General features: G+C 40.0%; 1 protein-coding gene across 2 annotated transcripts in view; it reads right to left on the reverse strand.

The window, feature by feature from the left end:
- The window catches only part of LOC106875942 (gem-associated protein 5), a 134,597-nt gene that overhangs the window by 23,374 nt on the left and 93,771 nt on the right, over positions 1-17,452 (reverse strand). For both annotated transcript variants that reach the window (XM_089361465.1, XM_052972568.2), the window contains exon 15: positions 7,472-7,705. In XM_089361465.1, coding sequence (XP_089217591.1) covers positions 7,472-7,705 — 234 coding nt within the window. The remainder of the gene's footprint in view (positions 1-7,471; positions 7,706-17,452) is intronic.

A 17,452-nucleotide genomic window follows, 5' to 3' on the forward strand; every position in this document is an offset into this window, starting at 1 on the left:
ATTCTGACTCCGATGGTTTCACGAATCAAGTCTTTGGATCACATGGCAGAAGGCTAAACTCAGTAGTTCTTAAACTGAGAAATACTGGGACATTCCCACAATAATCATCATCATCATCATCATCATCATCGTTTAACGTCTGCTTTCCATGCTAGCATGGGTTGGACAATTTGACTGAGGACTGGTGAAACCAGATGGCTACACCAGGCTCCAATCTGATTTGGCAGAGTATCTACAGCTGGATGCCCTTCCTAACGCCAATCACTCTGAGAGTGTAGTGGGTGCTTTTATGTGCCACCCGCACGAAGGCCAGTCAGGCGGTACTGGCAACGGCCATGCTCAAAATGGTGTATTTTACGTGCCACCCGCACAAGAGCCAGTCCAGCGGCACTCACTTGAAATCATGTGGGGCTCAATCCCATAACAGGTGTTTGGCAGTTCCCCAAATGACAAATACAGGTCCATCCACACAGGTAATTGGTTTAGTGGTGAGGGGTAGTCGACTCATGATCATAAAGTCTTATGTTTGAATCACAGCGGTACATTGTGTTCTTGAGCAAGGCACTTTATTTCACATTGGTCCAGTCCACTCCACTCAGCAGGCAAAAATAAGTAAAACTTGAATTTCAAAGAGCCAGCCTTGTCACACCCTGTGTCATTGAATCTCCCAGAGAACTACATTCAGGGTATACGTGTCTGTGGAGTACTCAGCCACTTGCTTGTTAATTTCACGAGCTGGATCTTCCTTTGATCAAATCAACTGGAACACTTGTTGCCGTAAGCGACAGAGTGCTAACTATGAATCCCATAAAAGATGCTCATCAATTCTCCAAATGACAAATACAGGCCCACCAACACAGGCAAGTGCCTTATTAGGCTCACAATAATAAGGCTGTGTGTTGTGTCCTTGAGCAAGACACTTCATTTCATAGGCATGTAACACCGTTTTTGTTGATAATCAGAGTGCAAGTATCAAGAAAAGATCACACACACACGCACACACATGATGGACTTCTTTACAGATTCTATCTACTAAATTCATTCACAAGGCACTGGTCAGCCTGGGGCAATTGCCTAAGGTGCCCTGTACTGTGACTGAAACCCCCAAAACATCTGGTTGCAAACTTAACTTTGTAACTGAATTTGGTAGATGGAAACTGTGAGGAAGCCAATATCTATATACATCTTTTATCTTCTACTTTTTTCAGTCATCAGACTGCAGCCATACTGGGGCACTGCCTTGAAGAATTTTTAGTCAAATGAATGGACCCCATTTCCCCTACCCCTGTACTTATTTTTAAAAACCTGGTACGTATTCTATCGATCTCTTTTGCCAGACCACTAAGTTACAGGGAGGAAAAGACACCAGTACTGGTTCTAGAGTGGTGGTGGGGGCCAAACACAGGCACAAAGACTCCCCCCACACACCTACCCATATATATATATATATATATATATATATATAAAAATGAGAATGTGTGTCTGTCTGTCTGTCTGTCTGTCTGTGTGAATCCCTAAAACTCGAGAACTACGCAACCAATTTCATTCAAATTTTACAGATGCCTTACTTAGGGTTCCAGTTGTGTTTTAGTCAAAAAAAAATTTTAACTTCTTGCAGAGTTCAAGCCCACAGCAACATAATATCTCCTCCACTATTTAAGTATTACGTGTCAAAAGTGAAACAAAAACACTCATGTCAAATACTTTCACTTTAAAAATGAAACTATTCCACTAACTGAAACAATCACATTTCGATACTGTAATGACAGATACTTTCAGAGAAAGAGAGAAAGAGAGAGAGAGAGAGAGAGAGAGAGAGATGTATATGTACACGTTATTCCACTAACTGAAACAATCACATTTCGATACTGTAATGACAGATACTTTCAGAGAGAGAGAAAGAGAGAAAGAGAGATGTATATGTATACATATACATGTATATGTACACGTATATGCATAGATATATATATATATAGATATAGATCTATATGCATACATGTATATGTATACACATGTGTAGATGTATATATATATATATATATAGATGTACATGTAATATGTACACATATATACATATATATATACATGCATACAGATATCTATACATATATACACCCATCACACACAAACACACACATTAGTCATTTGTTTTCTTATCCAAAACTACGTCAAAAGTACTGAACGGATCTTTATGAAATTTGGAAATTATATTCTATGTATAACGGCCATAACTCCCATGAAAATTCATATATTTTTGATGTTGATGAAATTTTAACCCGAACATAACAGATGAGCATTATTTGTAATTCAACGGTACAATAGTGTAAGACTACCCTTTCAGATATACTTTCATTGTGATTTCTGCAATGTGGTGCATAAATTGTCAAGTAAATGAGACACACCTTTGCCTCCACTGATTCACTTGCAAAGTGTTGAGTAAAATTATTTCGTTGCAGACCTCCTTGGGTCTTTTTATTATCACTACGACACACATAGTCCCCAGTTGGTAACATTGATTTCAAGGCCCTCCTAGATGAGAAACTGGCATTCCACTTAATGTCTATGTTCCATGCTGGCATGGATTGGAGAGTTATTAATGTAGAAATATGGTATCGTAGCTACTAACAGTTGAGGGTTGCGTAGTCTAGACGGCGTTTTTAGATTTCATTATTTTCTTTAACCCGGGCAAAGCCGGGTATTTCTGCTAGTATATATATATATACATATATATATATATATATCAAAGATGGTTTTCCTTCAGTTTCTGTCTACCAAACCCACTCACAAGTCTTTGATTGGCCCAGGGCTATAGAAAACACTTGCTCAAGGTGCCATACAGTGGAACTGAACCTGGAACCATGTAGTTGGGAAGCAGGCTTCTTACCACACAGCCACGCCTGTGTCTATCTGTGTGTGTGTGTGTTTTGCATTCTCCCTCCCCCACCATTAGTGTTGACTTGTTTACATGTCTATAACTTAGAGGTTGGGCAAAAGGTACTGATAGAATAAGTACCAGCTGTAAAAAAAACAAAACAAAAAGTTGCTGGGGCTGGTTTGATTGACTAAACTCTCTTCTAGGTGGTGCCCCAGCTTGGCCACAGCCCAACGACTGAAACAAATAAAAGGGCATAAAAATGAAGCAGTCTTTATTTTGTTTGCAAACTTGTTTTGTAAACAGATATAATTGGAAAAACAAACAACCTCGTGACTCCACAGTGTGTGTGTGTGTGTGAGAGAGAGAGAGAGAGCGAGAAGGGAGGGGAGAGCGAGAGCGAGAAGGGGGGGAGAGGGAGGGCGAGAAGGGGGGGAGAGGGAGGGCGAGAGGGGGGGGAGAGGGGGGGGGCGAGAAGGGGGGGGGGGGAGGACAATGACTGACAATTTTTGATCCATACAAAGACAAGCTGCTCAGCTGCTCATTAGTAATATCATCTACAAAGCTTTGATAGTGATCAGAAGATGATATTTGATAAATAAATCCAATCAATGCAAGTGAGAACCTTATGTGTATGTATGAGCATCTCTCTCTCTCTCTCTCTCTCTCTCTCTCTATATATATATATATATATATATATATATATATATATATATATATATATATATATATATATATATATAGAGAGAGAGAGAGAGAGAGAGAGAGAGACACACACACACACACATATATATTTATTGATTTATTATGTAGGTAGGGAAAAAAATCCAAATTGTGTGTTCTCTTGAAGCAAATAAAATTTTCCAGATTTCTGTTGTTTTTATGTGTGTGTGTGTGCATAGATAGATAGATGAGTAGATAGATAGATAAAGAGAGAGAGATAGAGAGCCTTATATATCGTATATACATTGTATCTTGGTGTACAAATAGATGTATGGCTGCTACTGTTCTGTTAAGAGCTAGGCATCCAAATGCCCTTGGAACACCCAGTGTAAGGTTCCAAGCAACCATAATGGTGAAATGTCTGTAAAAAGGCTAAAGACTGTCTTTGGTCATGAACGACCATCAGATTGCACCTACACAAGTTCCCCTCAGAGGTACATGTCTGGGCAAGGTTGTTTATGGAAGACCAGCAGTCGCCCATGCATACCAACTCTCCTCTTCTTGCCACCAATGTTATCCAAGGCAAAGGCCGATACAGCTTGGCCCCAGTGACAATAATAATAATAATTATTATTTCTTTATTGCCCACAAGGGGCTAAACATAGAGGGACAAACAAGGACAGACAAACGGATTAAGTCGATTACATCGACCCCAGTGCGTAACTGGTACTTATTTAATCGACCCCGAAAGGATGAAAGGCAAAGTCGACCTCGGCGGAATTTGAACTCAGAACATAACGGCAAACGAAATACTGCTAAGCATTTCGCCCGGCGTGCAAACGTTTCTGCCAGCTCGCTAAGGTTGTTTTTCTAGTATATCCATAAACATGTCTCCCTCATTCTGTATGTAAGCGTATGCTCTCACACACACAGAGACAGACTCACACACTCTACCCTAAGGAGCAGCAACCAATTTCTATCAGGGTTCGTCAAGCAAGAGTTTGGTTGGTTTGTTTTTGTTTTTTAGTTCATCGTATCAATTACCTTTTCCATTCTTTTTTTTTTTTTCTATAAGATTTCTTTTCAATTGGAAAGCACTTCTAAAGTACTACAAGCCATTGAGACTTCTCCATTATTTTGCTGTATTCATTATTTTACACCCCTCGGTGGGGAAGCTATTCAGATGGGACCTACTTGTGAATGAGGTAAATCGAGCATGCATATGTGTCATATATATATATTCTTTTACTTGTTTTAGTCAGTTGGCTGCGGCCATGCTGGAGCACCATCTTGAAAAGATTTTTTTTTTTTAAAGCCCAGTATTTATTCTATCAGTCTCTGAACTGCTAGGTTACAGGAACATATATACATCAACATCAGTTGTCAAGCAGTAAGACTGGGGGACGAACAGATACAAAGACAAACACACACACATGACAGGCTTCTTTCAGTTTCCGTCTACCAAATCCACTCACAAGCTTTGGTGAGCCTGAAGTTACAGTAGGAGACACTTGCCCAAAGTGCCATGCAGTGGGACTGAACCTGAAACTATGTGGTTCAGAAGCAAGCTTCGCGTGTGTGTGTGTGTGTGTGTGTGTGTGTGTGTCGTCGAGTAATCTTAGGTGCAGGTGTGGCTGTGTGCTAAGAAGTTTGCCTCCCAGTCACATGGTTCCAGGTTCAGTCCTTCTGCATGGTATGTTGGGTAAGTGTCTTCTAGTAGAGTCTCAGGCCAACCGAAGTCTTATAAGTGGTTTTGGTAGATGGAAACCGAAAGAAGCCCACTGTATACGTGTGTGTGTGTGTGTATGTGTATATCATCATCATCATCATCATCGTTTAACGTCCGCTTTCCATGCTAGCATGGGTTGGACGATTTGACTGAGGACTGGTGAAACCGGATGGCAACACCAGGCTCCAGTCTGATTTGGCAGAGTTTCTACAGCTGGATGCCCTTCCTAACGCCAACCACTCAGAGAGTGTAGTGGGTGCTTTTACGTGTCACCCGCACGAAAACGGCCACGCTCGAAATGGTGTCTTTTATGTGCCACCCGCACAAGCCAGTCCAGGGGCACTGGCAACGATCTCGCTCGAAAATCCTACAGGAGCCAGTCAGGCGGTACTGGCAACGGCCACGCTCAAAATGGTGCATCTCATGTGCCACCCGCACAAGAACCAGTCCAGGGGCACTGGCAACGATCTTACTTGGCTTGCCGGGTCTTCTCACGCACAGCCCATTTCCAAAGGTCTCGGTCCGTAGTCATCGCCTCGGTGAGGCCCAATGTACGAAGGTCTTGCCTCACCACCTCAGCCCAGGTCTTCCTGGGCCTACCTCTTCCACGGGTTCCCTCAACTGTTAGGGTGTGGCACTTTTTCACGCAGCTATCCTCCTCCATTCTCACCACATGTCCATACCAGCGCAATCGTCTCTCTTGCACGCCACAACTGATGCTTCTAATGTTCAGCTTTTCTCTCAAGATACTTACACTCTGACGGGTATTCACATTGACATTACACATCCAACGGAGCATACTGGCTTCATTCCTTGCGAGCTTACGTATGTCCTCAGCAGTTACAGCCCATGTTTCACTGCCATGTAGCATGGTTGTTCGTACGCATGCGTCATACAGTCTGCCTTTTACTCTGAGTGAGAGTCCCTTTGTCGCCAGCAGGGGTAAGAGCTCTCTAAACTTTGCCCAGGCTATTCTTATTCTAGCAGCTACACTTTCAGCGCACCCACCCCCACTACTAACTTGGTCGCCCAGATAGCGGAAGCTATCGACTACCTCTAGTTTTTCACCCTGGAATGAGATAGAAGTTGTTTCCTGTTTGTTTGCAGTCTTTATTGCACCTGAACATCTGCCACAAACAAAAACTAACTTGCTGCACCTCTTATGTGTCCATAGCTTGCACCGGGTACATCTTATAGAGTTACTACCTACTCCTTTTCTACATACTGAGCAGGGCCATCTACCTGAAGGGGTTTGTGTTTTATCTACCTTCCATGTGTATATATGATAAACAAGGGTAGATGTCATAATCAGAGGATTCAGTTGTAAAAAAACAGATCAAAGAAAAGAAACTCTTCCAGTATCAATAATTCCTCCAAATGTTCAATCCACCCTTTTCTCCCTAGCCCCATATTAAATTAAATTTGCAGAAATTTTCAGTGACAAAAAAAAAAAAAAACCCACTTTTTTCTAAAAGTTATGAGTTACAAAATTGAGGAATGCGAATTACACAAACCCCATCACCACCATCTGAAGATTTTTCATAATAAATCACAATATCACCGTAATCTACACCATCTGAAATGTACTTGTAGAAAATTTCAGAAACAAATATCCATTTTTTTTTTAGAATGTTATAAAAGAACAAAATCAGGATGACCCAATTGATATAAGTACATTAAAACCACTTTTCTTATTCTTCTTTCTATTCCTTCAACAACACCCAACAAATATGAAAGGGGACTAGAATCAGCATTACTTGACTGACACTGGATTAAACTTCTCATTTGTAGAAAATAGTATTGCAAATATTTGAGCAACCTTCATATTTCTAGAAAAGATGTCAAAAGATGCTAGTTTGCAGTGGATAAAAATTAGTTTTCTGATTGATGCACATAAACAAGATTTTCTATAATAAAAGATGCATGAAAATGACATTTTGATAAAAATATATCAAAACTGTAATTTATATGAATTTTCTAGACGACTTTAATAATTGCTTATTCTTAGTAAAAGTTACATGCTCCAAACTAATTGATAAACAACTTTCATTACTATAGTATAGACGCCATTATTTTCAAAATCAATTGAAAGAAAGGCAGCGTATTTTAACAGAAATATGGTAATGAAAGGGTTAAGGGAAAATACTACAAATTACAAGAACATTTAATAAACTATATGAAAATGCTATAAAAAAATATGATCATACCATCATGATTTTGAGAATCTTCAGTTGCAAGAACCGTCTTGTTTGAAGCGGAAGTAGAATCACCAGTTTCAATTCCCAGTTGAACATCAGACAGTTCTGTGGACGGTGAGGATGATCTTTCTTTATTTCCAACTAATTCCTCATTTTTCTCCAAAGTGGTCAAGGCAGAAGCAGCCGACCCACCTGCTTTCTTTGCCGTCGAACGTTTCTTCACCTTCACACTTCTCTTGATGTCTGGAAGAATAAAATCTACTTTTAGAATAGATCGGAAGATATCATAATGAAGTGGATGATTGCATGTCTGAATTTATTAGATGAGACAAATGGACAGACTGACCGAGACAGACAGCATGGAGGAATGGTGATCAGTAGCCATAGACACACACACATTATATATATATATATATATATATATATATATATATATATAGAGAGAGAGAGAGAGGGGGGTTGGTAGGTAGATAGATAAGTAAATAAAGGTAGCTAGCTAAATCAATATAGAGAGCTAGCAAGGGAGACAGAAAGATAAACTGAGAAATAGATAGATAGATAATTTGATAAGGCAGCTAGACAAACTGAAAGGTAACTATATAATTAAACTGTGCTAAATGATCAAAACGTAATTTAATACACAGACATGTGTGTGTGTGTTTACCTGTATATAAAAGAGAAGATGATGAAAGAGAAGATGATGAGAAACTGACAAAATAATGGACTGTAAGAGTGCAAGTGTTTATATTTTCTTTCTGTTTCTCTTTTAGTGCTTTCAATACAGTCACATTCCCAGGTAATACTTGTAGCGGTATTAGTTGATTGCATTGAGCCCCATACTTTGTCTGGCACTTAACTGTATTGAACTTGTAATGGTAAAAGGTTAACTTCACCTTGACAGAAAGGGACATGGTCTATATGGAACTAAATACTCCTAAGATTTTGTTGCATCCTTTTTTTTAAAAAATAATTTGACATTAAATTTGTTCATCCATTTCTAATATACACAAATAGATAAATATGTGTGTAAACACAGACACACCTGTCACCATCATTTAATGTCTACTTTTCCATGCTTACATGAGTTTAGTGTCCAATGAAGGAAGGTACGCATAAGTGGGCTGGCTACACCCCTGGCAGAGGCCTTGGATTTAGGTCTCACTTGGCTTGCCGGGTCTTCTCACGCACAGCATATTTCCAAAGGTCTCGGTCAGAAGTCATCGCCTCGGTGAGGCCCAATGTTCGAAGGTTGTGCCTCACCACCTCATCCCAGGTCTTCCTGGGCCTACCTCTTCTACAGGTTCCCTCAACTGCTAGAGTGTGGCACTTTTTCACACAGCTATCCTCATCCATTCTCGCTACATGACCATACCAGCGCAATCGTCTCTCTTGCACACCACAACTGATGCTTCTTAGGTTCAACTTTTCTCTCAAGGTACTTATACTCTGTCAGGTATGCACACGGACATTACACAACGTTAATTTACAGGGGACACAAACACACCAGCGCCGGTTGTCAAGCAGTGATGGCGTAACAAATACAGACACAAAGTCATACATATATACACATGACAGACTTCTTTCAGTTTCTGCCTACCAAATCCACTTGCAAGGCTTTGATCAGCGCCAGGCTATAGAAGAAAACACTTGCCTACGGTGCCACGCAGTGGAACTGAACCCAGAAACATGTGGTTGGGAAGTGAGCTTCTTACCATACATCCACTCCTGCACCTATATATATATATATATATATATATATATATATATATATGCATACATGTGTATATATGCACACACAGAAATTGTTTACTATCACTAGTTTTGTCATTAATTAACGAAGATATATAAAACAAACCCTTTTCAAATTAATGACAAGCAACATCCCTTAATACAGGTTGTTCTTCTTTAAATATATTGTTAATTCTGCCTCTTAACTCAATATAAATCCCCCCCTACTGTTTTTTTTTATATTGTTTTTGTATCTTATCTTTGTACTGTCCCCCAAAATCTTCGGTCCTTGCAACCAATAAAAGATATTATTAAGAATGAAAGAAAACCATCACCACCATCAACACTATCATCATCATCATCATCATCATCATCACTATCATCATCTTCATCGCCATTATCATCATCACTATTAGCATCCTCATCACAACCACTACCACCACCACCATCATCACTATAATCATCACATCATTGTCTTCGGTACCCACAATTGCTAATTGCAGGATGCATGGCGACTCTCTTGCTGTTGTGATGTCAGCAACAGTGGTGGTGTTGGAGGTGGAGTAGTATGAGGAGGAGGAAGAAGGATTGCACACAGTCTCTCTCTGTCCTCCCCCACTCTCTCTCTCTCTCTCTCCTTCTACCTCTCTGTGCCTTGTCTATGTATTGTGGTAAGCTAAACATGTCATTAGTACAGTTAATTAAACACTAAAATTGTTAGTTTTAGGAAATGTTAACTGGGTATAAAAATACAGCCTGCTCATCCTGAAATTTGATTTTGAATTTCAAACAACAATTATGGTGGTGGTGGATGAGATGGTGGTGGTGGTGGTTGTTGAAAGATGTGATTCTGGAGGTGGTGGTAGTCGATATGAAGATGGTGGTGTTGGCAGTGACAGTGATGCTGGCTATGTGATGGTCATGTATTCCAACCCCTGCCAACTCAGCCCTGACTGAATAAGCCTATGATGACCAAAGAAATTCCAGCCATGGCCACCACATCTTTTAGCGACACATTGACTAGACAGGGACATTTGGCTGCTATTTCTAACAAGCTGAGCAATAAGCATAAAAGGGCTGATAGGGGAGGGAGGTGTCTGGTGGTAGTGGTAGGAGTAGAAGAGGCAGGCAGTCATGGAAATGGTATAAAGTTATTGGTAAGGATGTAGTGTTGCTTACACAGTGGTGGTGCTGATGGTGTCAGTGGTGATGGCAAAGGTGGTAGCAATGGTAGTGGCCGTGGAAATGGTACTGATAGCAATGGTGATGGTGGTGGTGGTGGTAGGGAGGTAGTATTGTTGATAGTGGTTGCATGGTATTAGTGGCGATGACTGCTGTAGCATTATTGTTGACAGTAATGAGGTGGTCGTGGCCATGCAGCAGCAACAGTAGCAGGCCTTGACATTTAGTTACGTCTTGGTAGATCTCATTAAAGCGAAGAATTTTTGAAATTATTGAAAATTGTTCAATTGTATATTTTCCAATTTAATGAAGCACACTTGAAGTTTATTTGCATGAGATGGTTCTCTGAGTAATTAAATTAACGAATATTTTGATTCTTGTCTTCAACACCAATATTAGCATCACCACATTGGAGTTATAAACACTTGCTCGACCTACTAGTAACAGCAGCTAAATATCCTTCAAATCACACCTTGCTGTCTTCGATTAAGAAAGAATATTGTGTGTGTGGCCTTCTCTTAATATCATGTAATAGTTGTAAATGAGCATCACTGTCATACAAGCAGTGTTGTCAGTTTTCAGTCCTCTATGAAAAATATGTCTAGCTATGGGGAAATATCAGATTATTTAGAAACGGGTGAGGGCTGGTGGCAGGAAGGAAGGAAGGAAAGGAGACCTGGCCATAGAAACTTTGTCCCGACAAATTCCATTTGACCCATTCAAACAAGGAAAAGTGGACATTAAAACACTGGTGGTGATGACTCTTGAGCCAGTGAGAAGGACCAAACGACTCAAATGACAAACCGACTCATTCAGTGTGTCGCTAACGGTTGGTGATAATGAGTCAGAACTACCAAAATATGGTAAATCACAGAGTCTGGGTTTGTTTAGTTCAACAACAGGGGTTTGTTCAAGTACGGATGAAGAAGATCATTATCATCATCATCATTTAACATCCGTTGTCCATGCTGGCATGGGCTGGACAGTTTGAGCAGGGCTGGCAAGTTGGATGCCCTTCCTAATGCTAAAACCACTCCGAGAGTGTTACGGGTGCTTTTATGTACCACCGGCACAGGTACCATTTGCACGACACTTGTATCGGTCACAACTGCAATTTTACTTGGCTTGATGGGTCTTCTTCTCAAACACAACATAATGCCAAAGGTCTCGGGTATTTGTCATTGCCTCTGCGAGGCCCAACACTCGAAAGGTGCTTTTCACATGCCAATGGCATCAGCCACTTTGGCTCTGTGAAGCTCAATGCTCAAAAGGTGCTTATTTTTTTTTTCTTCTATTCTAGGCACAAGGCTCGAAATTTTGGAGGAGGGAGCAGTCAATTAGATCACTCTCAGTATGCAACTGGTACTTAATTTATCGACCCTGAAAGGATGAAAGGCAAAGTCGACCTCAGAACGTAAAGACAGACGCAATATCGCAAAGCATTTCATCCGGCGTGCTAACGTTTCTGCCAGCTCGCCGCCTCAAAAGGTGCTTTTTATGTGCCACCAGCACGGGTGCCAATTATGTGCCACCAAGCAACGGCCATGACTACGATTTCACTTGGCTTAACAGGAAGTTGCCAAATACAGATCAAGTCTGTTTTGCTCACTTTTAATTAATCTCACCACATAAACAATTCACTAGTAATGAAAGCATGCTATAATGCAACTTGATGCAATATGCAATAAGACAGACATGTCTTATTACACTCTTCACAAATAAACAACACTAATGGTGTTTGAGCAAAACAACTGAAGCATGACATAAAGAGTGTAGGACTTATTTGGTAATTCCAGATATATGCTTTAGGTCTCATCGACAAAAAATCTGAAACTACTATAGGCAGACTAAATGCTGCTAGTTTATCTTTCCCATCTAAGCTGTAAAAGAAATAATAAAATCATCCAAACACATATGAAAACAAACTGGAGCACAACATGTTGGAATAGACCCAAATTTGTTACACTGCACTCAAAACATCTATAATGGTTGTATGATGGGATGTGTGCAACATGATCCCAGACAAGACTAGAGTATAACATGTTGAAGGTTTATAGAACATGAGAGTGAAGGCATGTGATCTAGTGGTTAGGGTACTGCATTCATGATCACAAGATCATGGTTTCAGTTCCTGGACTGGGTGGTCCGTTTGTGTTCCATCCTTGAGCAATACACTATCCCATGATGCTCTACTCCACTCAGCTGAGAATGAGTAAGCCTGTGACGGACAGGTGTCCCATTTAAGAGAGAATGTGATTTCAGCTATTCATGCACAATGGAAACTGGATAATCGGATCTACGAGTTCCAGGATCCAAAGAATAGGGGGTTATAACTAAACACACACATATTATCTCATAGTAACTATGGCAACAGTCCGAATACTTATTGATCAGACCATGTATAAAAACCCATGCCAGCATGGAAAACAGACATTAAATGATGATAATGATGATGATATACACACACACACACACACACACACACACATATATATATATAAAATAGCACAGGCATGGCTGTATGGTAATAAGTCTGCTTCCCAACCACATGATTCTGGTTCAGGTCCACTGTGTGAGATACCTTGGGTAAGCATCTTCTACTATGGCCTTGATCTTGCCAAAGAATTGTGAGAGGATTTGGTAGATGGAAACTGAAAGAAGACTGTCATATATGTGTGTGTGTGGTTTGTTCCCCATCACTGCTTGACAACTGGTGTTGGCTTGCTTACATCCCCATAACTTAGTGGTTCAGCTAAAGAGACTGACAGAATAAGTACCAGGCTTAAAAATATTTTGTAAGTAATGGGTTCAATTCATTTGATTAAAATTTCTTCAAGGCGCTGCCCCAGCATGGCAGCAGTCTGATGACTGATACAAGTCAGAAAAAAAAAAAAGAAAAACAAGGCTCCTATATGGACACCAAACCCTGCTTAGCAACTTTAGTTTAAAATCTTAACTAAAACCTCCAGATATATCAAAATATATTGAACAGCAAATGAAATGGTATAGAACCAACCTACCAGCCTTCACCTGTTGTAACCCAACCCAATTCCTCTCTTTATAATGGTATGTAAAGAACAGCTCCAAGACTAAATTCAGGTGAACCATTTTAAAATCAGTCAAATCAGATTTCTAACATCTGATTAGCTACTTTAAGCAACGACAGATTGGATGAGGTTAGTTATTCAGAAAGGTATCCGACACAGTAATACTGAAGCACATTTTACATTCTGTAAATGCAGATATTTAACCTATATTTTTAGAATGCAATCCGATTCTAAATTCATCTCTGGCAATGCATTAAGACACAATTAGAAGACATTAATTATAGATTGAAGAATTGCTCGAGTCATTCTGCACAAACATTGCTATTATTAGAACGAAAATACATGCTATATCAATTAAACAACACTAGGTGAATTAGCTTTTCTACCCAAAATCAAAGATTTGGAGTCAAGCAAATTGTTAAAACATTTAATTAATGTTTATATCAACTTCTGCTCTGTGGATCAATCCATAGTACAACTACAAAGATTTCTCAATTTAATATGATATATATATATATATATATATATACTTGTTAAAACACTGCGTATATACTTCTTCAAATATAGTGTATATACTTGTTAAAATTACAGTGTTTATACAGTATATATACTTGTTAAAATATTGTGTATATATACACTTGTTGAAATAGAGTATATATACTAGTTAAAATATAGAATATACAAGGGGCTGTTGGAAAGTTCCTGGCTTTTAGGGTATAGTGAAAGGCCTGGGGGAAATTTCGAACCTGGGTTCTTATTCCTAAGGTATTTTCGATATTATTATTATTATTCAGGTCACTGCCTGGAATCGAACTCAGAATTTTGGGGTTAGTAGCCTGCGCCCTTAACCACTACGCCATATGCCCATGACATATTACTTTATTATTTGTGAATTTATGAAATTCTTATTAATCCTTTACCATTTAAACCAGCCTTATTCAGCCCAAATATTATACCTATTTTATGCACAGGTTAGCCATTATTCAGCCTCTCACACCTACCCTACAATGTCATACTAAAAATAAATAAGCACATCGTCGAAATCTCAACACGAAAAGATAATTCCTGATAAATTCAAAACAATGTCAATAAATAAAGCATTACATTTGATGGAGTAATGTGAATGCTAAAGGGTTAAAGAAAAAAAAACTCGATATTAGATGTAATTAGACAGTTTGTAAGGTGTAACTGTGGAGGCACAATGGCCCAGTGGTTAGGGCATCAGACTCGCGATCATAGGATCACAGCTTCGATTCCCAGACCGGGCGTTGTGAGTGTTTATTGAGCGAAAACACCTAAAGCTCCACGAGGCTCCGGCAGGGGATGGTGGCAAACCCTGCTGTACTCTTTCCCCACAACTTTCTCTCACTCTTACTTCCTGTCTCTGTTATGCCTGTAATTCAAAGGGTCAGCCTTGTCACACTGTGTCACGCTGAATATCTCTGAGAACTACGTTAATTTCACAAGCTGGCTGTTCCGTTGATCGTATCAACTGGAACCCTCGTCGTCGTAAGCGACGGAGTGCCAAGAGAGTGCAAACAACAAAGGTATAACTAGACATTGTATGAGGTGTAATAACACTTATTTCAGATGGTTTTAGCTTTGTTCTTTACATAAAAAGTCCCTTCAAATAATTCGCTCAGCAGACATTAAGGGAAACCAAGGAGGTTGCAGCTACACAAGGCTAGCAATAACCAACTTCTACATAACAACACCATTACTGTTTTAACATCTGTCTGTTTAACCACATCAACACGGGTTTATGCTGCCACATTCAGAAAAGTAGCAGTGGTGGTGATGGTGACAACATCTGTTTAATCTAACAGCAAGATGTCTTGAAGCCTTAGGAATTGTGTTTTCTTAAACATGACTGTCTCAAAATGTATTTGTTTATCATTAGGTTGTTGCCAATGTCACAAAATATTTTCACTCCAGCACATCATCACCTTCAATTCTTTTTTTCTTTTCTTTTTTTTTTTTTTTTTTTGAAAAAATATCAGGTGTGTACCAGAGACAGAGAGAGAGAAAGAGAAAATGAAAGAAGGAAACACATAACAATACTATTCTGCAAGTTTCAGCCTCTGGACTGTAGCCATGCTTAATAAGATTTTCTAGAAATTTCTGTACATGTAAAATAAAATGGCCATATTATTATGGTGCTAGGTTATTGACCAATGAGACACAATTGACCAATGAGACACAAGTTAAAATCTTGCTATAATTTACTGTAAATTGCGCTGGCATGGCTCTGTGGTTAAGAGGTTTGCTTCCCAACCCCATGGTTCTGGGTTCAGTCCCATGATGTGACAGCTTAGGAAAGTGCCATTCACTATAGCTCTGGGCCAACCAGAAAGCTTTGGGAGTGGATATGGCATTTGGAAACTGAAAGAACACCATCGTGTGTGTGTGTGTGTGTGTGTGTGTGTGGAAATAGACATGACGAGAAGAGACATATGGAACAGGAAGTCGCTGAAGAGGTCACAGAATGTGTGGTTAAAGAACTCTGACAAATAAAGCAAGCATAAAAATAATAAATCTGAAGTGAAGCTTAAATAGCGCGTTTAATCAGCAAAAGATAATCATCCCCAAATATGACAATATGTATGTATGTGAAGGCACATGGCTCAGTGGTTAGAGCACTGGGCTCACAATCATGAGGTAGTGAGTTCAATTCCAAGACTAGACTGTGTTATATTCACGTTGCTCCAGTTCACTCAGCTGTAGAAATAAGTTGCAACGTCACTGGGTGCCAAGCTGTATCGGCCCCTTTGCCTTTCCCTTGGATAATATCGGTGGTGTGGACAGGGGAAGCTGGCATGCATGGGCCATTGCTGGTCTTCCACAAAATAACCCTGCCCAGATTTGTGCCTTGGAGGGGAACTGTCTAGGTGCAATCCCATTTGTGACCGAAGGATGTTTTTATGTATGTATGTGTATATGCAAGTCTGTGTCTCCTTGTTTCGACATCACATGATAGTTGTAAATGGGTGTCACTGTCATACAAGCGGTGTTGTTCATTTCCAATATGCTGTGAGAACATGTCTGGCTTTGGGGGAAATATTTACCTTGCTTGAAGAAAAGTGAGGGTTTGTGACAGGAAAGGCATCCAACCACAGAAAATCTGTCTCTCTCAAATAAACTCCGTCCAACCCATACAAGCAGCACAGAAACGAGGACGTTGAATAACGATGACAACAACAACAACAACGTCTTACTCTCACCATCACCCCCACTTCACCCCCCACCAGACTAGCTATAAACATGACTTTGTCTTGCATCACTTTACTTAACATTTAAACGTCGTCTTCCACTCCTACTTCATGCTTGAGAAGCGAAATGCAACTGTGAGAAGAAAAATAAGTCTACCACCCATGCTACACAAAACAGAAACACACCACCACCACCACCACCACTAAGAAACAAACTGCTAATATAGTAAAACAAGAAAAAAAAGAAAATTTTTCATCTCAATCTAATTAAATTTCTTAGAAATTGCTAAAAAAAAAAACATTTTCATGCTCCAGCAGTGTAGGGGATAATAACAGTACTGCCCTAAGTTTAAAATTACAGGTTCTGAGCTCTCAGCTCATATTTAGTCTGTTATTACGTTAAGTACCAGTTGAGTATTGGTGTAGCCCTCCCTCCCTCCCTCTCTTTCTCTCCCTCCCTTTCTCTCTTTCTCTCCCTCCTGCAGTCACATCCACTGAATCGAGGGTGGGAGAGATGTTCCGCCAGGCCGAGGGTGGGACGGACATTCCACTGGATCTCGCGGTTGGGAGGGATGTTTGTGTTTGCTTTTGTGACTACAAAGGCATGTAAAACAATTATCAAAAGCACGGTACATGCTACCGAGTCACCTTTGACTCTGAGAGCAATGGTGGTGACAGTAATAGTGGTGGTGGTGGTGGTATAAGTAGTAGCGGTGGTGGTGATAGCAGCAGCAGCAGTGTAGTAGTAGTAGGAGTATGAGTAGTAGTAGGAGGAGGAGTAGTAGAAGTAGTAGTAGTAGTAGTAGTGGTGGTGGTAGTGACAG

This window comes from Octopus bimaculoides, chromosome 13, assembly GCF_046866305.1.
Source record: "Octopus bimaculoides isolate indiv1 chromosome 13, ASM4686630v1, whole genome shotgun sequence".
Lineage (NCBI taxonomy): Eukaryota > Metazoa > Mollusca > Cephalopoda > Octopoda > Octopodidae > Octopus > Octopus bimaculoides.